The sequence below is a fragment of the Leopardus geoffroyi genome, chromosome A1 (genome assembly GCF_018350155.1).
Source record: "Leopardus geoffroyi isolate Oge1 chromosome A1, O.geoffroyi_Oge1_pat1.0, whole genome shotgun sequence".
In the NCBI taxonomy this organism is placed as follows: domain Eukaryota; kingdom Metazoa; phylum Chordata; class Mammalia; order Carnivora; family Felidae; genus Leopardus; species Leopardus geoffroyi.
In genome coordinates this window covers 14,529,060-14,554,286 of record NC_059326.1, presented here as the reverse complement: position 1 = coordinate 14,554,286, position 25,227 = coordinate 14,529,060, and the positions used below count along the sequence as shown (strand labels likewise).

Below are 25,227 nucleotides of genomic sequence, written 5' to 3'. Positions count from 1 at the left end.
GGCCTCCGGTGACCTCCCTTAGGTTTTTGTCAACTCCAGTATTTTTAGATGTTTTGTAGTGGAATGGTTGTTAAATAGCTAAGCTTCCATATTGCCAAAATACAATCTGAATGGTTTGCTCTGATTTTTGCCAAAATTTTTACATCTATTTGCTCCTTTGATTATGTACCTTTCTTTATAAAATAAAAGTGTAGTTTACCCAATTTTCTCAAAGGGTTACCCCAACATCCCTGTGCCAATAGCTCACATGCCTTTTCATTTACTTAAATAGTTTTCCCTCTAAACTTGTGCCAGTTTTCTCCTTAGAACTTCGGATCTGGATTTCTCATTATACTATATGAGGAACAACTGGATCTCATTTCCAAACATTGGCCACTTCCGTACTTTCTTTTACATTATGAAGAAATCTGGCAAGGATAATGCAACAAATCTTTGCATTTTTCTTGGCCTATCTATGGACCAAACATCAGCGCCATTACAAACGCTGGCTTCTACTTACAAAAGTCAATATAGACACTCATGATCTCCTGACTTTGGAGACAGATGCTGGAAGTTCTTTGAAACGGGATTTGTTTGTTTGTTTGTTTTTATCCTCATTTTTAGTTTATATATAAGTGGTCTGGTCTCACTTTTAGGTGAACTGACTGTAGGCTCCCTGTTCAGATTAAGTAGGAAGATGGCATTCTACGAATTAATGGTGAGTCATTTGTTGTGGACGTCTGTCTCATAAACACAGACGCTCTCCAAGGAAATTTGGGCTCCTGGTACCAGGTGAACTGTTCAGTTTTTCAGCACTAGTTTGTTCTGCTTTAAGGGGCAGAGCTTGGGGTATGGTTGGAAGTTTCAGGGAGGTACGTACATTTTCTTTTGTAACGAGAAGAGTAAAACATTCCAGATCTGTCCCACCAAGGAGCCAGAGCTCTGTGCTCGCCATCCCTTCCAGGACCAGTAGGAGGCTCCTTTTGGGAAGCCCGCAGTCCATGCTATTGATAAGGATGAAAACAGACTCTTACCGCCAGAAAGAGCTTGCGTCCATCTGTATTATAACATATTAGTGAAACTTAAGCGTCAGGAAACCTCTTCCCACCCCAACACAGGCAGACACGTTCTGTGACATTCATTTCTGATTCCCCAAGGCAAACCCACGCATTCAGAGTTGGGGGACATGAGAGGGACTCTGCTGCCCGAGTCTGATGTGTCACGGGATGCTCCCAAAGTTCTGAGGGGCTGACGTGGGCACTACGTAATAACTACTTTCAGGATCATCCAGGTTGGAGCCACCTCTTCTAGGCTGTGTGTGTGGCAGGTGCAGCCCCCAGGAATACTCCGGTTTTGCCTGTAGCACTCGCCATGTGAAACCACCACACAGAAGGAAGAGAACTTCCCCAAGGGTGGGAGGTCACCGCTCTCCTCCCTTTCATCCTCTTGTCAGCTAAAATCCTCACCTGTCAGGCCTCAGCTTCCTGCCACCACATCTTCCAGGAAGCCTGTCCCAGCCCCAGCCCCAGCCCCAGCCCTGGCCAGGATCCCTGCTCTGTGTTCCCTGCACTCTGCTCACAGCTGTACTGAAGCAGTGATCACAGTATCTACCGGCTTCTAGGATTCTAGCTTACCTTGTGATATTCGAATAAGGTTACAACTGTTGTTCGTGTGATACCGACTTTTTGGAATTTTATTCTGAAGTCATATTCATTTATACCTTGCTGTGCAATTACATAGAAATAAAGACACGCAGTCTTTCCATTTCAAGTTAAACAAAGGTTCATGCGTGTAGAAAATGCTCTGATCACATCCCTCCTTGGTGTCAAACCCTTCCCAAAAGATCTCTCTTTAATTCCCATCTTTTCTTCTGATTTGTTCATCTCCTCTCAAAGCAGGTTTGGATTCCAATTTACCTCACGAGGCTGGAGAATCACTTAGAATGAGGGTAGGCGGAAAGGCACAGTGAAGCAAACACGTGGGGGATGCAGGGAGGGGATTAGGAGAGAGAGGGGAGGGGAAGGGAGAGAGGGGGGAGGAGGGGAGGGAGAGAGGTGGGAAGAGGAGGGAGGAGTTTTCAGGCTCACTCCCAGCTCTTCACCTGGAGCCAGGCATAGCCAGCCCTCTCCCAGAGGTGAGTTCCTTCCCTCCCCTGCCTCTCATCCCCACACCGCTGTTTTCCTTTTCAGCTGAAGCCAGTCCCCTAGGGCCTGATCTCTCCTGCCTAGGAAAATTGATTTTAGCCTGGACCTTCTTCCTTGATCACCCTACATGAAGAAAGTGGTTGCAAAGGACCTCAGGCTTGGGCCCTAGACCTCTCTTGGCAAGAACAGAGATGGAGGGCTAATATGGAACATAGCTATTGAACTATAGGTGCACTAGTTTGAATATAGCTTATTTAAAAATAGAATAGCATTACCAGAGCTCTTTGGGGAGTCCATGATATACCGCCACAGAAGAAGAACGCTGTGTTGTCATTTTGCCTGTTTTGCCATCACCTCTCACAGCAGTTACACTTGATATTGACGTGATAAGTGGCTCCTTGGTCTCCCCACTGAACTGTTACCCCTGAGGGTTTTGCTTACGCTTGAAACCCAGGGTCTTGGACAAACCTTGGCAAATGGTGGAGTCTTAAAACTATCTGTCACACGAATAAATAAGTTAATGAACGGGGCAGACTTCAAGCCCAGCAAAGATACCAGCCAAGCTTCTGGACCTTCATGAAAGATCACGGTCCCCATTTCTTATATTCATGATTTTCAGAACATCCAGATTTTCCCCCAACCCCCCACCCCCCGCCAACTTGAGGGAGCACCTCTTCAGGCCCTGGTCTGGGAGGAACTCTGCCCACAAGGACCATACAGTGTGATGACAGAGATGAGATTTCTGGAAGGCTGCAAACCTGGGTCTTGCTAATTTAGTGCTTCCAAGGGTTACACTCATTGAGCTGCTTTCACACTATATCCTTGGGTTTTACCCAATACGATTAAGGAAAAAGTCAAATAAAAACTGTGTCTATGCTGAAAAAGCAGTGCTCCTTTGATTTCCCAGTGTCTCTCATTTAAAAATGAATTAATTTCAGGGGTGCCTGGGTGGTTCAGTCGGTTAAGCGTCTGACTTCGGCTCAAGTCATGATCTCGCTGTTGGTGAGTTTGAGCCCCACGTCCGGTTCTGTGCTGACAGCCCAGAGCCTGGAGCCTGCTTTGGATTCTGTGTCCCCCTCTCTCTCAAAAATAAATAAACATTAAAAAAATTAGAAAAAAGTAAGATGAATTAATTTCAGAGTTTACCGTGAGGAAACCTCTGTGCGTACCTATCTCCCTGGGCCTTAGGTCTGTTATGTGAAATTAGGGAATGATGTTTCCTTACGTGGCTACTGTTGGGAAGGTAAGAAATAATGTTTTGAGATCACATAACAGTCTGAGGCACCCAGTAGGTACTAACAACTCAGTGTATTTCTGATTATGCTTCTCCCTTTCTGTTTTTGGCTGGCCCTGCCAGAAAGCTCCAAACAAATCTGATGTCACAGCATCGACACCCCTCCTGGTTCGTAAAGCTGCTTTTCTTCGGGTTCTGTCTATTTGTAAATCCCTGTGGCGTGGGCCTGCATTTTGGGCCTGTTACCATCCTCCACCCTAGGGCCTTGTTCTTTTAACTACTCCAGCTCTACGAGGAAGCCTCTGGTCTCCTCACACAACACAAAACAGCACGAAGCAAAAATAACAAACCAATGCACATAGAAAACCACACCATGACCAGGTCCTCAGTGAGAACTAACCCTCGCTGGGGCTCCGGAACCCGCTGGGCCACCCACTGGGCTGAGGGCGCTGCCTCACAAATTCCTGTCCTCCCCAAAATAGCTCCTTCACTGTAGGCAACCGGGGTTTCCCACTTTCACTTTGTGCTTAGCCTCTGGGACGTCTTCCTTTTGGGCCAGCTCCACAACGAATTTAAAATAGAGCTTCTGTATTTGACCCGACTTTCCACTTGTTCCATTTGGGAAGGGTGCTCAGGGCATCTGGCTTGCCACACAGCTTGAGACGGAGGAGGCTTTCCAATCCTTGTATAAATCACTTTTCCGCTTCAATTAACTGGATGGAGCTGGTTTTCTCTGCTTGTAAGAAGCCTGGCTGATGGAGAAAAGACTCCTTTTCCAAGGCTTTGGAGGGCGCCCTCTCCTGTGGGTGATCCTGGGAGGGAAGTGAGAGCAGAAACTGCCTATGGAGCCAGGGTGCAGGGTGCTCGGCCCTTCTGGCTCTAGAAGCCCGTTCTCCACCTCTCAGGACTGGACTAGGGGGATGTGCAGACAGGAAGACCCTCACAGGAGCAGCAAGGGATTTTTGATGGAACCGATGTTCTCTGTGGGCCAGGTTGAGCCAGAGGCTTTCTGCTGCCTCCAATAGACATAAATTTGTAATTTGTATCTAAGTGCTGTTCAACCTCCTAGACACACAGAGAGAGTTAGGTTGCTTTGATTTACTTTAGCTTAGTTTGCTTTGGTCTCATCCTGGGTAGTGGATGGCACCTCACACCCACTGTGCCTTGGGAATGCCTCGTCCTTGATTTCTGGGTCTGCTCTGTTCCTGAGGGCAAATGTCAGCTCTAAATCAGGTATTCTGGGATTTCAGGAAATGGCTTTTCGAAAATATTCTGAGCACTGACTTTATTTGGTCAAGAAAGACATGAAAAGTAATTGCTTGCTATTTCCTTAATTTCATTAGAACCGAGGTGTTTAGCACACACAAAGGCATAGTCTCAGGATAAGAGTACCCAGTCGCTAGTTTTTATTTGTCCGATTTCACTGTAGTCCAATGGCATCTTCCTCCTGGGCCTTCGTTTGGATCGGGCTTGGGGAACGCTGGTGGATTTCATGAGGTGGTTCAAGGCCCATTACCTTTTTTGTCCTCTGAGGGGGCACTGACCATGTTTGTTTGCAGCTGGTGACACTGGCACTATCAGTGTCACCTCCCTCATCCCGAGGGCTTCCCTCATCCCGAACTTGCCACCTCTCCACCCCCAGTGAGGATGCCCAGTTTCTCTCCAGCCTGCCCCATCTCTGGCTATCTTGGGTGTTGGATGGAGGGCAGGGGAGCAGAGTGGGAACACTGCCAGTTTTTCTGCATGTGTGGTGACCTCTCTGGCCATCAGCTTCCTGCTAAGGCAAAGGAGAAGGGCTGAGGGCGTATCTTGGGGCCATGGTCTGTCACCTGCAGCCCTCCCCAGGCATGGAGAACTTGACCCTTCCTGAGGCTACCTTCTGCCTGGGAAGAGCTGCTCCGACCTGTCCAGCCCGGGGTCCCTGTGTCTGCAGGAGCCAAAGCCCCTCTGTCTTCAGAGCAGTTCCCTTGGGTATCTCTTTCCTCCAGAGGAGAGGAAAGTCTGTACAGAGGCGTCCAAGCTGCTAACCGCAGCTTTCCCTACAAGCGTTTTGGCTCTAGAAGCAAGCAAGGAAAACATGTCATTATCCAAGAGAATCATCCCTCAGAGAAGGCCCTGCTAAGAAGTTGGATCTCCCAGTGGCGTTGAGTGGCTTCTTGGTTTTGTTCGTGTGCTGACTGGGAAGGGGCATTATAAAAACAAACCAACAACCAGAATTAAACCAAACAAAATCTTTCTTTTCTTACTAGGTGCTAAGCAGAGTTGAAATCCGCATTTATGTCTACACGTGGTGGCGGGAAGCTGTTGCCTCAGCCTCTTCTGTGGAGGGCTCAGATTCCATCAAAAAAGTTCCACAGTGCCCCCACGCCCCACACTTTGAGTTTTGCCCTTGTCATAAGAGCACATGCCTGGGTGGCTGGGTGGCTTCCTCGTCTGGTAGTAATACCTCACAGTTCTGTAGCGCCTCATGATTTGCAAAGCATGCATCTTGTACAAGGGCTCTGTCTACTGTACACCTGAAAGGCCCGGCCTCAGACAGATTCAATCACCTGCCCAAGTTCACAGAGCTGGTAAGCAGAGGAACTTGGACTCAGACCAAGTCCTCAAATCCCAACTTTATTATTTTTTTTCCCGCATGACTCATACGTTTACTTATTCATTGGTTTATTGATTCATTCAATCAACATGTTCAACGGCTTAGCATGTAGGTTCACAGCGCAGTGGGAAAGACGGACACATAAATGACAGTGACGATACAGTTTTGTGCTAAGTGCCTGGGACACCAAAAGGGACAATCCCGACAGTTGAGCTGTCTTGTAGTGAGGGAAGATATGTGTCAATGAGCAGTGGGAATACAGGAAGATGGATGCCAAAGGAGAGCTGTGCAGTCTTGTGCCCAGAGAGATGGGCACCAAAGGTGCCTTCCCCTGTGAGGATAGTGGGCTTCCTGGAGGAGAAGACATTGGAACCAAGGCTGTCATTAGAAGAAAAGAGTGCTCATTGAGACAGGGCAGCCAAGACCATAAGGTCTACAGACCATAGGAGAAAGAGGCTACTGCTGGTGGTGGACCTTGGCTCTGACTATGGGACAAGCTTAGGTCTCACAGATTCAGTGGTCACAAGAGTCCGTGTGAGACATGGCACATTTAACAATTTTAAAGTACTGTTTTTACTGAAGTATAGCATACACACAGAAAAGGACACAAATAACTACTGAACATACAGCTCAACGAATGTCGCTGGGTAGTGTACCCAGCTCGTGAGAGAGAACCCAGGGCCCTAAGGTACAACTCTGGCCCTCCAGGATCCACTACGTGGCCCTTACCTGTTACAATCTCTGACTGAAAATCAGAGAAAATCACTGTCCCGTTTTTTTTTAACAGCACGTGTCAGTCAACAGCGGCACCTTATGTCAACTCGAGCATGTACTCTTTTGTGTCTGGATTGTTCTAGTCAGCGTCTATGTTTAGTTATTTTTCCCCATGTCTACTTGATGGAGAAATGCAGGCATTTCCTTTGGATCTTTACCTAAACATGAGATCGCCGGGTCCTACGTAAGCTGGGAATATGCTTAGTTTTACTACCAAATGTATATTGTGCCACATTTTTTTCAGCAGAGGTAGGGAGCTGGGGGCAGGGAACTGTGTTAGTCAAGGACACTTTCATTTTATCTCAAGCACCAAAAACAAAGCTTTGATCAATTAAGTCAGGCAGGTCATTGGTCATTGAGTAAATCAGGGGTCCAGAATTGGGTCACCTGTAAGAATGAGGTCAATTTAGGTCCTCATGGGCTTGTGGCTGACAGACAAGTGTACATGATCTTTTATTTCCCATGGCTTTATCCTCAGCTGTTGTAAACGGGCTTTGTCTATGTAATGGGGAACATGGTTGTTAGGAGTCTCTGGTTTCTTATTGGCAGATTAGTGACACCAGAGGAGAATTGTTCTCCCCATCACTTCAGAATATAAACATTTCAAGGAAGGCTTTGGAAGACCTACCACTGCTCAGTCACTGAGGTCACCAGAATGGAGGTGATATAGTTGGACAGGCATGAGTCTAACAGGTCCCAAGGTTTGGGTTCCAGTAAATTACAGTACAAAAAAGGGAGGAAAACTACCCCTTTCCCCCAAATTCATAGAAGACAAATTGAGAGAGGATGCCAAGCAGATGAAATGGAGCATGTTCACTAGACTGTAGAAGGCAACGACTGTCTGAACTCTACTGAGAGCCCGGCTTTCCACTAGGAGCTTGACATACATTAAGAAAGCTGATTGTCGAAAACAACATGTAATGTAGATGTTACTATGCCCATTTGAACTCATGGTTAAAATGTGAGTTGATGAAGGAACTCACAGTTTACTTCCAGAGTAAGGAGCCCAGTTACTGGCTCATGCCTTCCGTGCTTGAATTGACCAGAATACCAGGAGAAGTTCTTATCCCAAATCATCTGCCAACTAGCTCCCCCTTTTTTCCCAACTGGATGAATATGATAAAAAGCAGGATTTCAAAAATGTATTTTCTTTCTTTTCTTTCTTCTTTCTTTCTTTCTTTCTTTCTTTCTTTCTTTCTTCTTTCCTTTCTTTCTCGCTCTTTCTTTCTTTCTTTTTTTCCTTTGTAGCTATGGTAATTGCTATAACCAATGATCCCTTCAACTGTACTAGAAAAAGCCCATGACTGTGGTGGTAACTGGGCATGGTGCTCTCTGGAAGGACCACAGAGCAGGGCAGGAGAGGACAGCCTGAGGCAGTGGAGAGAGGTAGGTTGGCAGGCTTTCGAGCATCACAGGCAACTGTGTCACTTGACCCAGGGATCTGGTATTTGTTATCCATACATCCAGCAAGTCTACATTTGTTGGCAATTTATCTGAATCCAACACTCTCCTAAGGATCTAAGATAAAAGGATGCCATTGACTAAGAAGCTCGCAGTCCTGGGGGTGGGGGTGGGGGTGGCGGAGGCAAGTAAGCTCGGACAATATTACTACTCAGCACTGGGACAGGGACATACCAGGTGTGGGCAAGCTAACTCAGCAGGTGGGGAGGGCCTCAGAGAGGAGGGAGCACTTGGGCTGAACCTATAACAATAAGTACAAGTGTTATGATGCTGTAAGTTACTTCAAAATATGCACTAGAGACATTGGGATAGTATGTGCTTATTCGTACTGCATTCTGAGGGGCGGTCAGTTACTCTGATCAGAGCTTTACAGTCCAGATCAGAGATTTACATTCCAGACTCAGTGTAAGTCAGGACCCAGAGCTCCAGCTTCCTTATTCCAAAAGGAACCAGAAGCTTTTTTTTTTTTTTTTTTTTATTAAGTTAGGATAGTGAATGTTAAGAATGACTTTTCAGTGGGGGATAGTATTGCCTTCTGAATTAGCATAAGGGATATTACAAAGGGTCTCTCATTGATGAAAGCAGTGGTGTTGAATGCATGTGAGTCCAGTTATGCACTGGCTGCAGTATTTTAGAGACCTTTCCTGCCTCTCCATAACCAGGGTGTAAGAATCCACTGAGGTCTTTATACTCTTATGCGGGTGCCTGAGGCTGATACCTAAATGATTGGATTGGCAGATTCTGAAGCCATCACAAGGCTGATAGGGTCCTGCTCCTATACAGAATGCCGGTGTCTGCTTTCAGTATACTTTCTATGTCAAGTGGTTGTCAGATCATCTAGAAAGGCACTGGAATTCACCAAGCTCACAGAATAATTCTGATGGGTCTTTTACTTGCCTGCCTGCTAAAATGTGCTCGCTGAAAAGGTGTCTCTACACGTGGAAGATATTGGTCCTGAAAGTTGTTTTCCTGATAATATATTGTGCACGTGGGGTTTGGATACTACCTTCACATGCCAGAAAGATGGCGCGTGACCAGATTGGTTTAGGTCAATCTGCAACAAGGAGTTCAAGCACATAGTGCGGGCAGAGGGGTGCTCTCTGGGCAGGGAGGACACTAGGGACCAAGGCACAAGGAAGTCCTCAGGGGCTTGTAAATAGGTGGGTTCCCCTGAGGGAGGGATAATGAGAATGTTTCCCTCCTGAAGGACTTTCATGCTCTGCTGGTTTTGGATTTCAGCCCTCACATCGGTGTTGTTGAAAATGTGCCCCAGATGACCTGTGCCGGAATCACTTGGCGGGGATGGGGCCTGGAGTAAGCTCTCTTTTTTAAGAGCACAAGTTCCCCAGGCACGTTTTCGCCCATCAGAGTTTAAAGAAAACCACTGCAAGGTGCTCGGCCGCGGGATGACTGGGGGGTGATGCACCAGACCCTCTAGGAGCAAGGCCAAGTGTGGCGGGAGGGTCTGGCCGGAGACCCGGATACAGGTTGGGAGGTTCTGGTGACAGTTCGGATGATGGTTCTGGAAGTGGGGAGTTGGTTTAAAGAGCGCGGGTAGCCAGCCTGACTGAACGACTGATGGGCTGCCAGGAGGCTGGCTGAGCGAGCCGGCTGGGCTTACGGTGGCTGACAGATGTCTGGCTTGGGGACAGAGTGGAGAGTGACAGGAGCAAGTCTCTCTCGGGTGGCTGTTGGTTGTCCTTTTGGTCTCGAGCACGTAGACGGAGGCTTACGTGCAGTCCCGTCACGCCCTGGGCCTGTTGCCTGTGCCGAAACGGCGTGGAGTGACCGGGTCCCCGGAGCATCACCCCTGCCGCCTGCCCGCCTGGCAGCTGCACCCCTCCTCCAGGTTGCTCGTCCCCTGCCTGTGGCATGCAGGCGTGACATGGTAAATTCTAGAACACACGGTTCGAACAAAAACAGCCTTATTCGATAACATTCATGTGATGAGCAGTTATATTCTTCACCATCACCTGCGTTTAGTTCCCTTTAAATAAAACACAAAGTAACCCAAAAAGTGGATTATGTGGAAGAAAACAACAGGGCCGTTTCCCTCTGGTCACCGTTGCCCCAAATCCCTGCCAGATGGTCAAGCAGAGCAGCTCATGTATCAGCAAATTACGGAACCTCATTAGGACCCTATTTCATGTTTTTAGATGCCACGGGCCTTTATATGAGGTGATGTTGATTTCTTAAACTTGTATGACAACATAATGAATGCGTGTTGGTGAAGTGTCCAATGAAATGTGAAACAATCGGTGAATTCTTTGCATATTTTATTTTTCTTTTTTTTGATTTCCAACTCACACACATCTGGCATATTTTACATCTTTGCAATAAAACATGGTTACAATAGCTTAAGGAATTTATATATCCAAAATATTTCACCATGATCTCAAGATGAAATGAACTTGTCTTCCAGATGTTCAGTATCCTCCCAATTCTAAGCTACAAACTCAAGATATTGCTTACAGCCTGGTGATGAATAACTTAATCATTACGCTGATTCCCCAGAATTTCAGAATCTCATAAATACAAACAACAATGAAGAAGGAATTCAGTGCTAAAACTTACTAATACAAGGTGGATGACAAATAAGTAATCACATCAATAAATAATGATATGTTTCTGGTGCAAAGTGCCAATACAAAGAACCCATTATCTTGTTTTATCTTTTTAAATAAATGACTGCAAGTGAGTGTAAATTCTGAGAAAATCACATTCCTGTAACATGCCTCATAGCCCTACCGACACAATATGTACATCTATGACGATACAGTCACCAAATATACAAAGAAGAAACATGAATAAAGTGTATATACCCCTGGGTGTATAACTTGATCAGTACAATGTATGGAAAATCATTTGACACCCATCATCTTATATCATAAAAGATGAAGTGCCTTAGGCTAAGAATGTGGCTTTAGGTGAGAATTTCACAAGAACCTAAAAGAATAGCCTCAGTTATTGTTATAATAAAGTCTGGCTTGTTATTAAAGAAACTAAGCTATTCGAGAACCAAAGGAAAAAAAAATCCAAAAATAGTTAGCATCAGATTCTCCTCCCCTAATGTACACACGCTAAGCCAGCAGGATGAGTCTGGAAGAGATGTCCAGGAGTTGGGAAGTCATTACTATGGAACTAATGGGCGTGACTTCTATTTATACAAGAAAAACCAAGACCTCATCCCTAAGCCCCCTTTCTGCTGTGTCTTCAAATTATGAAGGGTAGGGCTGAATTTTCTGTGTCTAAAGTAGCAAAAATGGCAAATAATGGCTTAGTATCCAAATGCTTTATGAGCAAATTTCACTTAGAAGGGATGAATTTAGATTAAAAAGTGCAAACCATATTTTGGTGAAAATGTCAAAAATTACTGTTTGAGCCCAAATTCAACCCTTTCGTACAAGCTGTGTCCTTGGACAGATCTTTCTGTTTCATAGTCTGAATGCACCTGTTCCATCGAGACATCAGGATTAAAGAACATGCAAGTTGTAACTCCACAATAAAATTAAGAAACGTTTTGTTCTTTATACAAGGTTTTACTTTTACAAAAGTATCCCTTTAAATAAGATGCATCTGATGTACAAAGTATCAAACGTGTTTTTTTTTTTTTTTTCTCAGCTTGAAAAGAGGCTGGAAATGGGATGCAGGTTAGGTTCAAAGCTTAAACTTTGTAACAACTGGACACAAGGTTCCTCAGAATTGTCAAAAGTCTCTTGTGAAGCGTCCTACTACCTTTTCTCAATAAACAACAATATATGAAATAATTACCAAAACATCTCCTAATTCATATAATTTACATGATATAAGCTTGCTTGGTAGCAGCTGGTGTTCAGTCGTGAAAAAACACACAAAGTAAAATGGCTGCTGACTACAATGTACAGCTATTGCTGGGTGTGATGGAATGTACAAACGGAGGTCGATGTAGACGAGTTTTTTCCCACCAGAGATATTGCCTTTCCATGCAGCACTTGTGCTCTCAGCTTTAACTTGGCTTTTGGTTCTTCATTTGTCTTCAGTATCTGTTCTGATGCTCATAATGCCACCGGTTAAAATCTATATTAAAAGCTACGATGCTACCAGAAGCCATGCCAGTGATCAGAGTCCTGGAAAAGCAGAGATGGTGGTTAAGAGCGATATGAAATCACTGTTGTGGTTGCTGCTTTACAGTAGATGGTATCATGGTCTCTAAGTTCACCAAGTCTTGGTTTTGTGCTCATTGAGAGAGGGTTACAACTTATTCTCGGTTCTCCTGAGAGAAGCTGAATCTCTCCTGCTCACACCTGAACTGCCAGACCTGAACTGCTTAGCTTTTGATCGGACAGTTCATCAGATAAACGCTCTGGGTGTGCATCTTCAATGTGTGTACATGGCTTACATGCACGTGTTGCTGTTCTAACTTTCCAGGGACATTATAAAAGGCAAACAGAATTGAAATTAGGGATGAAATTAAAATAGAAATAGAAACTTTGTTAGTATCTTTCTTCACTCCTCTTTGGAGCCCCCTGGCACTACTGTGACCTTGCAGGTGCTTCCATCCACCCCCTCTCCCGGTGCCCACTGAATAAAGCCTTTCCTGCCCCCTCACCCTCAGGAAAAGTTGATCCCTTCCCTCTTCTGTTGGGTTGTCCCCGCTTCCCTCATATACAATTATGATTATCTGGTAGTGCTCAGTCGATGACGGTAGTAGCAGATGTTTGCTACACGAATACATGAACGACTAAGGACGCCAGGGAGAACACTTAAACTACTTAACACAATTTCAAGTACCTTATTTCAAAAACTTTAGAAACACTCATGTATATACACATAATCACACAATAAAGCATTCCCATTTACTCATGAGTATGGACGACAGCATTTTGGAATACTCTAATAATCGCCTGCTTAATTTTGCTTTCTGCAGATCAAATATCCCTTCCCCAATTTGAATCAAATTGCGTTGCTTTTCCTGATGACGTCAGTACCATTTTACTAGATTGTGTGATGCTTTGTTAAACGTGTTATATATGCTTTAATATTTATAACATTTTGAAAACAATATTTTTATAAAGAATACACAGATGGTTGAAAATTTTGGGTAGTAAGCTTTTCTTATTTCTGTTAAATAGACAGCAAAAATAAGAGAGAAATTACATACCACATTAAGATTATCGAGTTTAAAAATTTTTAAATGTACGATATTCCAAATATTCTTTTCACTTTATAATAAACCCCAAGGTGAATTTTAGGAAACAGTAAAATCCTGTTGCCAACTGAGGAACCATGGAAAATCAAATTAATTAATTCCCATACCAATTCTTTTTTTTTTTTTAATGTTTATTTATTCTTGAGAGAGACAGAGACAGAGTGCGAGCGGGGGAGGGGCAGAGAGAGAGGGAGACACAGAACCCGAAGCAGGTTCCAGGCTCTGAGCTGTCAGCACAGAGCCCGACGCGGGGCTCGAACTCACGAGCTGTGAGATCATGACCTGAGCCGGAGTCAGATACTTAACTGATTGAACCACCCAGGTGCCCCTGTCATTCTTTTTTAAACGTTTATTTATTTTGAGAGAGAGAGAGCACCCAAGTTCATGAACAGGGGAGGGCAGAGAGAGGGGGGGAGAGATTCCCGAGCAGACTCTGTGCTCAGTGTGAATTCATGAGCCGAAATGAAGAGTCGGATGCCTAACTGACAGGTGCCCTGTTCTGCATCTTTTTAAAACAGGCCAGCTCTGGTCTACACTGAGCCTTCTGCTGGGAACTGCTAGCTACAAGTATGACTCGAGCTGAAACGCACCTCTGCTGAAACACACGTGTCTCTGCTTTCCAGAAGGGAAGCCTGTGGACCCTGAGACTAAGTGAGGATCTTCGAGCAGGGACGTTAGTGGGAACAGTTCTGTTTTGGGCAGTGTCTGATGTGCCTGTTCTCCCTCTGACCCATTCCTTCCTTTCTTCGCCCTGCCTTATTCTCTTCCTCTGTTTTCATCTTACCAGAATCCTTTCCTAGAGCATTTACTACCCTCCTCAATTTACCCTTTTCTGTGCTAGCCTTTCTTCCATCTGGATGCTGGAGACTTATTCACAGCACATTTCACCCTTGGTAGAAGGTACAGGACTTTCAAGGACAGTTCTCAAGTGATTACATTTCTCCTTCATGTGGCTCACCTCTGGTCATGGGATAAGTCCATTGCTCTAATGCCAGCATCACATCCAGGGTAAATGTACAGCTGCTTGAAGTCACAGGCCTGCCAGACCTCCACCACACCATTGTCCCCTCCGGTCACCAGGTTCTGGCCATCGCTACTCAGGAGAATGGCCTTCAGAAAAGGCAGAAAAGCAGCCATTTCTCTCAGATTTTCCCAGGTGGTCAATGGTCATTACTGAAAAGCACTCAATTCAGTTCCCTCATAATTATTTTCTACTTTTAGCCATTTGTCCAAGTTTTCTCAAGTGCAGTCTACAAAATTTCCAATGTGGAATTCATCAGAGTTCTTACATAAACAAAGGATCTTATTAAAACCAATTAAGGTTACAAAATAACAGACGTCCCAAAGAGAAGATTATCAATCTAATCCGGGAAGAACTTGAGAATTAAGTAACATGATGTTCTGTTAAGTCTGAATATCAACAATGTCAAGACTTTCAGAACAAATGGCAGAGGCATCATTTCAAAACAGCTTTTAACAGTGATAAACCAACAATTACAATTCACTTATGAGCGAAGGGCAATCTGGTACATGTACTTCTGGTCTAGGGTTCTGAAGATAAGATTCTTTGACAATAAACTCACTTTTAATGTCAGGGGGTGTAGCGCTGCTTATAAAAGAACTGAAGAAAAATCTCCTTAAGGGTCTGACCCTCATCAAACGAAAGCTGTCATCTCTAAAATCAAATTCAAAGAGTTACCTACTTGGGACTAAATGAACTTTGGGTTTGTTCAAAGCATCAATCTACATGAATTTACCTGCTTTTAAAACCACCACACATTTCTTTATCTGGATACCAGAGAAACTGTATTATGGATCACTTAATGTGAGATAGTCGATCTTCAATCTGATGGCTTCAGTCCCTGTTTAGCACCGAACATGCAGACCTACCCGTGTTGAATCATTGATCTCCATCTGAGCCAAAAGTTTCCCATTAATGCTGAAATTGCTGAATCGTCCTCGTTCATAGTATATGATACAGTGGCCTTCACTCGAGACGGAAATCAAGCGTGGGAACAAGCAGTTCTCTGGTCCTTCAAGGGCTCGCAACAAATCTCCAGTGATGGTGTGGACAAGGCAAGGACCCTCTGCAGAAGGAGGATATCAACGGCCAGAGTCATTCATAATGACTAGTCACCTATGGGTTCTTACAAACACACTGACCCTACCTGGGTACATACACTCAGATTTGTGGAAGGAGGCAGAAAAGAAAAGAGGTACGCTGGCGGGAGCCAGGCACTGATGTTATATTTAAACAGAACAAACACAGGGAGCTGTGTCTTCTGAGCTGACCTTCTCTACTTTGCATCTAGGGAAATACGTGGTCTTTTTCTATGTGAGATAATATTCTTAAAAAAGGATACAGTCCATAGATAATGTGAGATTAAAATACTGTATGTCCCAAAGTTTTCTCTTCATGCGATTTTAGAAATGTTTCTTCAAAGTTTAGAATTATCCACACAACTGCTCATTTTCTTTAGTTTCATCAAAACTTTAACATTGTACCACATAAATACGTTCCTATCATAATGAGCTTCAGCTTTTCTACAATTCATACACAAAATGTAAGAGGCAAAGTTAAGATAATCAATCAAGTGATTCAGACCGTAAAACAAGTGATTCAGTGTAAAAACACGTTTTGTCTTTAAATATGAATAGTGAAGTGAGAGAATAAAAATAGTTTGGGGGCTGGCTTATTTTGCTCCAATTTTTTTTTCCTTCCTCCTGGTAGAAATTGTGTTGATAAGATAAAAGTTTCACCAGTCAAGTTCATAAAAATAACTGGTTAATATAGCTTGGTATTACCTGTCTCGCAATCAAAAAAAAAAAAAAAAAAAAAAAAAAACTCATGAAGACAGCTAATGAATTATATTTTTCAACTGACTCCAGAAGGTGGGAATTTTATTAAACAAGTGGCATTGTAAAGCTATACCTAAATTTTTACTAAATAGATGTGCATGATAGAAAAGACAGAAAATTAGAAAGAAAAAGAAAACAGCAATCATTTCTAATATCACCCATCACCTGTACAAAATTAATGTTTTCTTCTATACCTACCATGTGTCTGTATTTTCCTTTTCCTTTTCTTTCCTTTCACTTTACAGGATAGGATAATCTTACACTTATCGTTACTTATTTTTTAGTTAAAAAGACATTTATTGAAAATATCCTATGTGTCCATAGGGTTATTTACTCTTACATACAAAAGTGAAAAACACTGTCGCTACCTTCAGACATGACATCTATTCTCCACAAAGCAGCCAGGATAAGCTCCTGAAAACCAAATACGATCAACCTTGCTTAAAAATCTCCCGTGAGTTCCCACTACACTCAAAATAAAAGAAACATCGCAAGTTCTTGTGCCACTGGTCCCCGGCCTGCCAGCCTTCTCTCTAACTCCGCTGAGACAGCATCCACTCAGCCCCTCTGGTTTTCTTGAAGTTTTTCCTGAGCGTTAGGCTCCTTCCTGCCCCGGAGCCTCTCACAGTGAATTGGTGTCTGATCCAGAATTAGAATCCAGGTTTCCTAACTTTACTTGAAACAACGTTTCTTTCACCAAAAGTCAAAAACTCCAAGTAATCATGTTTCCCTTCCCATCAACCTCAACACAGTCCCGGGCCTGATGAAGGAAGGGGCTTCTGGAGGGAGGGGGGTCCAAGGCCATGTCTGATAAGCAACCTGACTTCCCTCAGGGCCCCCACGGCATCATGAATATCTTCCCCCATCTTTTATAGGTTATTTTTAATGGCTGCATCATAGGGATGTGTTGCAGTTGAATTTACCAGGGTTCTGGCTAGAGTGCTGGTGACCACAAAATACTACATAAAATTTCATATATATTTGATATCAGTACTAGTAAGTATTAATAATAAAACAAAATAGTTGCAATGAACCTAGGGATTACATTGTCTATACAGGGCAATGTCTATTTCCTAAAGAAAATAAATCATAAATCATGGCTAACTTGAGAAAATAGTAGTTTTTAAAGACTTAAAACAAAAGAAATGCCTTCTGACCTTTAGCACCACTGATAACAAGTCCAAGTTCTGCACAGACAGAAACACAGACAACTTCATGGTCATGGCCTGTGAGGACAGCTCTTGGGGCAGGATAGTCACCTGCAAGGAAACAGGAGCAGTGGGTTACTACAGACCAATGGCAGAAACGAAGAGCTACACTGCTATGTCAAACATTTACAATAATAACCATGAACATCTATTATGGGCATTTACTAGCTGTGTAACCATGAGCTGGTTGCTTAACCTCTCTACTGCTTCCTCATCTGTAACCTACTGCTTCTGTAAAACTACTACATGGGTTGTTCAGATGCCTAAATAAGTTAACAAATGTGATGTGCTTACAACATTATGACAGTGGTGACAGCTATTCTTTTATTCTATTGTTAGGAAACACACCAAGGCTGCCAAGGTATTTATATGCATTATCTCATTTGGTGATGGCAATATTCATAGGAGGTAGGTACACTTATTATACTTATTTTATGGCTAGAAACCTAAGGCTCTGCAAGGTTATTCAATCTGCACAAGTTCATACAGCTAGTAAGTGTTGGAGCTGTCTAATTTTGAAACCCATGCCTTTACCCATTTAAAAATTTTCCCTAAAATCTCCAACAAAACAGGATGACACGCTTTGATTCTGAGGTGAGAGGTAAGTAGTAAAGAAAAAAAAAGAGATGATCATCTTAAGTTTCCACTTGACTTAAGAAAGTCAAACCTAGCTAAAAGTCCAACTGCATTACATGCCATAAGCATTTTCACTGCTAAGTGCTTTCACAAACATTAAATGGATGACTTTTAAGTGAAAGGCATTCTCTAAGGAGACTAGGAGCTGGGAGTATAAAGAGGAGGCATAAGGCATACCCTGAAACTCTTGACAACTCATCAAGCAACGCTGGCCTTTCCCAGGCTTTCCAGTGGAGGCACTCGACAATGCCAAGTGTGGGGAAGAACAGACTGTGTTCGCAGAGTACAAAAGGGATCAAAAGATCTCCTTAGGAAGAGAATATCAGCCTATCTGGTGAGTAACCTGCACAAAGACTGTGTGAGAAGGGTCAGCAAAGTTGAGAGGGCATTATGCCCAACATTGCCGTATGGGGGCAAACCGATTGGAGAAGCCAGTTCGGGACAGAAATGAGGGGTCTCTACAGTCTTGGATGCAGACATGTGAAGGAAAAGGAAATAACAGAAAGTCACAGAGGCACTGTGGAAGGTGAATGGGTGGGGCTCTGAGTGGTTCTATTTGGTGGATGGGAAAAGAAAGCCAGTGCTGGTCGCCTTGGGCAAATGTGAAGGCCTAAAAGATTCACCGAAGTGAAATTCTGCTGAAGGTGGGGCGATCAGAAAGCAGGATGCGAAATACTTAGAAACAATACAATTTGGACTTGAACCACTGAATCAGATTCAACAAATATTTATCAATGCCTTGTAACACCCCAGTATTTCCATTTTTCATTAACATCACACTTATTAATGTGTTACGTTGCCCATTTCTTTCTGTCTTAATTTTTAAACAGTTCTAGCTGACTCCTATTGTCTGACATTGGTTTAGCTGGCTGTGTTGTTTAGTTTATTCTACAGTATCATCTTAGCAAAGAGTTTATTATATTATTATTTTTTTTATACTTTTTATGTATATTTCATCTTAAGCTATCAGTATTATTGACCATTACTTTTTCTCCTTGAAAAGGCATGTTGGAACTCGGTCGTGTAACTGCAACTCTTCCAGAATTCTTGGTATTTCTCAAACTAGGGTCCCTGTACCCTGAGGTCTGTGGATATTTTCTTGGGAGTATAAAGTTCTATGAAAAATTCTAAATTTCAGATTTATAATTTGATGATACACACACACACACACACATATGTTTATTTATTTAAAATTTATTTATTTATCCTGAGAGAGAGAGGGAGAGAGAGAATCCTGAGCAGGCTCTGCACTGTCAGTGTGGAGCCCAACACGAGGCTTGAACCCAGGGAATGTGAGATCATGACCTGAGCCAAAATCTAGAGTCAGATGCTTAACCGACTGAGTCACCCAGGCACACTGATACTCTAAAAATATTTTTTCATCAGTTATAAAGATGAGATCTCTTTTTTGCTGTCTAACATCTATGCTGTGGCAATTTAAAATTTACATATGCTTTAAAACTTAAGATGAACTAATTGATTAAGTCAATGTTTCTCAGACTCGTTTGTGGGGTCCTAGAACACATTTCTCAAAGCCAGAGGTTATTTTCGTTTCATTCTGTTTTTATTTTTTGGTGTTAATAACAATTTTGTTCTCTTTAAAAGGGATCAGTGTAACAGTGAAGTTTGATAAACACTTCTGTAGATTAATTAATTTTTTTTTTCCAGGGTCATAAATTCTTTTCAAGTTGGTAGCTCCCACAAAGTGTCCCGATCTTCCTTCGTTTTTAGAAATAAATAATTCAAAGAAATCAATTACATATAAATATTTATAGCACATGCATGAAATTAAAAGAATAAAATACATTCATTTGTAGTCACCTCCTAGTTTAAGAAATATAGAACATTACTAGTAAGTTTGGTCCTCTCTTTAGACTGTTTATTTTAAAAGTTGTATCTTAAAAGTTCCGTTTATTTTTCTCTTCTGTTCATTCTGCCTCACCCGGTTATTGAGTTTGTGATTTTTTATTTTATTTTATTTTTTACTAAAACATTTTTTAAACGTTTATTCACTTTTAAGAGGCAGAGAGAGACATAGCACGAGTGAGGGAGGGGCAGAGAGAAAGGGAGACACAGAATCTGAAGCAGGCTCCAGGCTCTGAGCACAGAGCCCGATGTGGGGCTCGAACCCACAAACCGTGAGATCATGACTAAGCCGAAGTGGGATGCTCAACTGACTGAGCCACCCAGGTGCCCCTGTGATCTTCTTTTAAATGGTGCTTGAGTTCCTTGCATACTGGCCTGTTTTTCTCTGTAAATCCTATCTGGATGGCGTGCCCCCCGCCCCTTCCACCCAATTCTTGTCTCTTAGAGAGCCACCCTGTGCTTTGGGGTTGACACTGCTCTGAGAGTTGTCTCCTGGGCTGCCATGCCTGGCCCTCATTGTGGAGGGGGCAGGATGGGGGAAGTGAATGTTCAAGGCCTGGGAATCGTGCCTGCCTGCTGAAAGCCCCTTGTTTGGCACTGATGTGGCCCGCGGCACTGAGCAGCCACACTGGTTGTCCAATTCTACGCCCCACTGCGGACAGAGGGAAGGCAACAATAGGTCTGGGAAAACTCTGGGTGGAAAGAGCGTAACTAAGACACCTTACCCTGCAAGACACACAACGCTCTTCCCTCTGGTTTGCCAATACCTCCTCCTTCAGACCTACCCATCTTCTGTCTCTGCAGGAACTGCTCAGTTTCATGTGAGCTTTCTCCGATCCCTCAGTTTCCATTTTCCTTTTGAGGCATCTCTTTGATGGAGTATGGGAGGAGGGGGATGGTAGCCCCAGAGAGCGTGTCATCTTATTCTAAGTTTATGTACATTGCTATAACGTGTTTCAATATTGGCAAAGTGTCGATTTATATTTGCCAGCAGTCCCAGATTTGTCTGAAACATATTTATGAAATTATGCTTCAAAGAGGCCCTGAGTTCCTTGGTAAAATGAGAAGTAACACTTTCTGTGTAATATCACCCTTAATTTTTCTTTTCTTTTTTAAGGTTTATTTATTTGGAGACGGCGCACATGCATGTGTGCGAGCGGGGAAGAAGGGGCAGAGACAGGGAGAGAGAGAGAGTCCTAAGCAGACTCCACACTTAGCGTGGAGTCTGAAGTGGAGTCCGACCCCATGACCCTGGGATCATGACCTGAGCTGAAATCAAGAACGAGAAGCTCGACCGACTGAGCCACCCAGGTGACCCTACCCTTAATTTTTCTAAGTGATTATTTTGTCTTGAGAGAGACTGGTCAAATGAAAAATCCTGAAGTTATATGCTTAATAAAATTTACATAAAGAATTTTCTAAACTTTTTCCTTATATGCTACAGAAAAAAGTAAAAAGCAACCTACTTCTCTTGCAGGGAATTGAAAAACATGTATAAAACTATTCTTTATGTATATAATATATTATCTACTAGGAAATAAGGTTTTCAAAAGTTTGCAACTGATTTAGAAAGTTAAAAAAAATTTTTTTCGTGACAATCTCCCCAGATCATTTGAATAAAGTGTGGAACAGAACTATTAGGGGACATTGTTTAGGGCCTCTGAAAGCATTATTTCCCGATTTAAAACAGAGAAAAGTAAATAAAATATTATGCAGGGGGTTTTGAATTGAGAAACCTGCATCAGGGGGAAAAAGCATATTTTCCTGCCAGGGACATTTCACTGCCAGGGACAGATGTCACACACCCCAACAATCATTCAAAATCTTGGGAATATTCTGTCACTGTCACATCACAATTGATGGATGTAGCTGGGGGTGAAAGGGCCCGTGCACAGGGAGGGAGAAGGTGCAGGTGAGCCTCCCACCCCCATCCCAGGACCACAACACCATCGTCCTCATCCCCCAGCATTTCCTCAAACAGAAGAGCTCTTGTGTGACGGAATTGCCGTGGATCATAAAGAACAAACATGCCGACTTTGACATTGCTTATAGACAAGTATTTGGAAAGTCCAAATACAAAAAGCTTATTATAAACAGATTCCATCTCATTATTAAGCAAAAGCCATTTCAATATTTTCCAAAATGGATGATGAAAACAGTACAAAGTTATTAGATGCTGTTATTCACATGGAACTGACGAGGAGAACTTTTTCAGTGAGATGGTCTCTGCTTTTAGAGAAATGATCAAAGTAAAGATACTCATGGTTCTTATTATTTTAAGCCTTATTTGTGGGGCGACTAGTATGCAGGGGGAAACTTTGGTCCTTCTGAATCAAGAGCTAAACAAAAACAGCAGAGTTTCTACAATCTATGATCCTCAGCACGGTTCTACTGGAGTCAGAAGGCGAACGTCTTGATGATGTATGACCTGATTTTATCTACAACCTTCGTTAGGTCATGGCAAAAGGTATTTTCGTTCATGTTTATGCCTACGTGAAATAGACGTGAAACCCCAGAAGAGGCATTTTAATCACTACCTGATTTCAAAGTTTATTCAAAAAAATTGTTAGGCAATTGTCAGGATCGCTCAGAAGAACTGTGCCCATGAGGAGTCCCTTATGGAGAGTGTGTCCTCGCAGCCCCTTGCAGAGGTCTGGCCCAAGTACCAAAAATGGCTGGGCCCACATTTTCCACAGGGCAAAGGGTGACCCACATGAAAAACATCACCTGGGTTGGAAAACATCCCACGATATGGTTTCATTTTATTACATATTCACTGAAAAATAGAAGATAGATATGCGCCTGTTTATTCATTCATTCAAAGTTCTTCTTGTCCTGCAGAGATGACACAGACCACTTCTGAGCCCTGCTGTGGCAGGGCAAATCTCTTCCCTTTAAGTCCTGACCCTGTATCCAGGTCAAGGCACATTAGTATCCTGCCATTACCTTCCCCAAATAGTCAACAGTATAATCCAAGGGAGTAGAGCTTTGCATAATGCCCAGAGACACCCCCACTGCCTCCTGGTGCAGATCTGAAGCTCTCTGACCAAGAGATCGTATTAGTTACTCTTGTGTGTGTGTGTGTGTGTGTGTGTGTGTGTGTGTGTGTGTGTTTTAAATATATATTGCTTTTGACCCAAGCCAAAGAGCCTCACAGCCTCAATTCCAGGAAAGGAAAGGAAAGGAAAGGAAAGGAAAGGAGAGGAGAGGAGAGGAGAGGAGAGGAGAGGAGAGGAGAGGAGAGGGAGGGGAGGGGAAGGGAGGGGAGGGGAGGGGAGGCGAGACAAGGCAAGGCAAGGCAGAGACCAAGTGGCAAGTCAGTCCCCTTCTTAGTCACAAACCCTACAAAGTGTCCCAATGGTAGGCTAAGGGGATAGGAGGCTGAGAAAAGGAAGTTACACTATGGACATCAGTTTTGAAAGTCCTAGGAGTTAGAGATTGTTCACATATAACTCTTGCCTCTAATACATTTAATAAGCCCTAGATAAGGTCCCTTGCTCTGAGAAGTGTGGCAAAGATACACAGATGTTAAAAATCTCTGGACCGTTCTTTGTGCACGCTTTCGCCTGGTACAATACTACTGGTTAGTGGTGGTCATGGAGCTGGGCACCAGGGTAGCCATATTCAAAGAAGGTTGGATGCAAACAAAGAGAGGGATACGATTTGGCAGATGTTTAGTGACAGGTTGTGGCTGGCAGGAGGGTCAGTGTCCAGAGCTGAAGCTCACACAATGGGAGCCCAGGGAAGGGATGTGTGCACAGCTGGAGTCTCCTTTTCAATGGGCTTCTCGTTTCAGTCTGCATAATGCTTATATATGAGCTAAAAGACTTGTTTTTAAAAAGTGAAATTGAAAAGGCATACTAACGTCTTATGTATATTACTCAATGAATATTTGTAGATGGGATTTGAAAAGATGAGCAGTAAATTCTCTTCCAAAGTTTCCTATTGCTATGATTTTTAAAAATATCATATGTATGTATCGGCAAACTCTCTACAGAGCACCTCATATGTGGTATAAACACTAAAACCACACAATTTGAAAGCAAATTGGATTTAGAGCTGAGGTCCCAGTGTATTTTAAGTGTCTGTTGAAGAGACAACAATGTTGACTTGCCCCTCTTGTGACTATCTTGTTGGAAGCTACGGCACGTAATGAGAAATGTCAAGTCCCAAGATCAATGAAATTTTGGGCTCCAGGGATTCAACAGGAATAGCATTGATCCTTTTAAAGAACACCAGTCAGAGATGGGTTGTAATATATTGCAAAGAGGGGCTCGGGAGGATAAGCGGCCAAGTCCAAGATACCTACCTGACAAAAAATTCAATCAGCTTTTAGCACAAATTGCCTGCTCTGCTCTCCTTTCTTTCATGCAGTAGGCTGCTTCCAATTAAAGTGCGCAAATTAATTTTTATCACTTCCAAATTAGTTTCAGAATTTGTGCAAAAGAGTGTTTCAGATGAAAGCATCTGTCCCTCACATCTCTGCAATTCGTTATCTAGTCAGGGACCTATTCAAATCTCCAAGAAAATTTTCTATGTTCAAAGTCACAAGTTTGCAAGAATAACACTAGATATCAGTATTATAAAATATATTAATAAAACAACCATAAATCAACTGTAACCTATGTTACACAGCATCTGCCTATTTCTTTTATGGTCTGAAACTCTTTGTAGTAATCTGTGTACAAATTTTCATGGTTTTTGTGGAAAATTCATTAAAACTATGAAAATAATTAGGAAAAGACTATTTCTGAGACGTCTGAATTAGTCACGATAATATATTTGACACAGTGAAACCATAAAACTCTTTCTGCACCTACCTAAGAAATCCACAAACATTAGAAATATTTTCTCTGGTAGCAACAGAGCCACCCATTAAAAAAGAATAAAGACAATGAGAAAGAGACATAAATATATTAGAGAGCCACTTGAATTAATCTTGAGAAAGTGAGTAAATGGATCCTATCATTTTATGTTGTGCTGAATATACATCTGATTCGGCCTCTGACATACAAAGCAATTCAATGTCCTTACCACGACCAATCCCGGGATTCTAACAGCTACTGGGATATTATGTTTCACACTAGGACTTCCCCCTTCAAGTCTAGGTTAATATATACAACCCTCAAAACCGAAGGGCATTGTGTCACACACTTTAATATGAATTTAGACATAACGAGCTTTTTCGTCTTGAGTAGCAATGCATTATAAGATAGAAAACACATACGGCCTGGTTCTCTGACCTGTGAATTGGTGGCTAGAATAGATTAAACTGGGACAGA

At 42.9% G+C, this 25,227-nt stretch overlaps 1 protein-coding gene across 11 annotated transcripts in view; it reads right to left on the bottom strand.

Moving 5' to 3' along the window:
* Nucleotides 1-10,447: 10,447 nt before the first annotated feature.
* NBEA (neurobeachin) overlaps nt 10,448-25,227 on the bottom strand; it is a 689,522-nt gene continuing 674,742 nt past the window's right edge. For all 11 annotated transcript variants that reach the window (XM_045473789.1, XM_045473805.1, XM_045473824.1 and 8 more), the window contains 4 exons: nt 17,393-17,494; nt 15,267-15,463; nt 14,335-14,486; nt 10,448-12,294 (listed from right to left, as the gene is read on the bottom strand). In XM_045473789.1, coding sequence (XP_045329745.1) covers nt 12,204-12,294; nt 14,335-14,486; nt 15,267-15,463; nt 17,393-17,494 — 542 coding nt within the window. In that variant the 3' untranslated portion in view covers nt 10,448-12,203. The remainder of the gene's footprint in view (nt 12,295-14,334; nt 14,487-15,266; nt 15,464-17,392; nt 17,495-25,227) is intronic.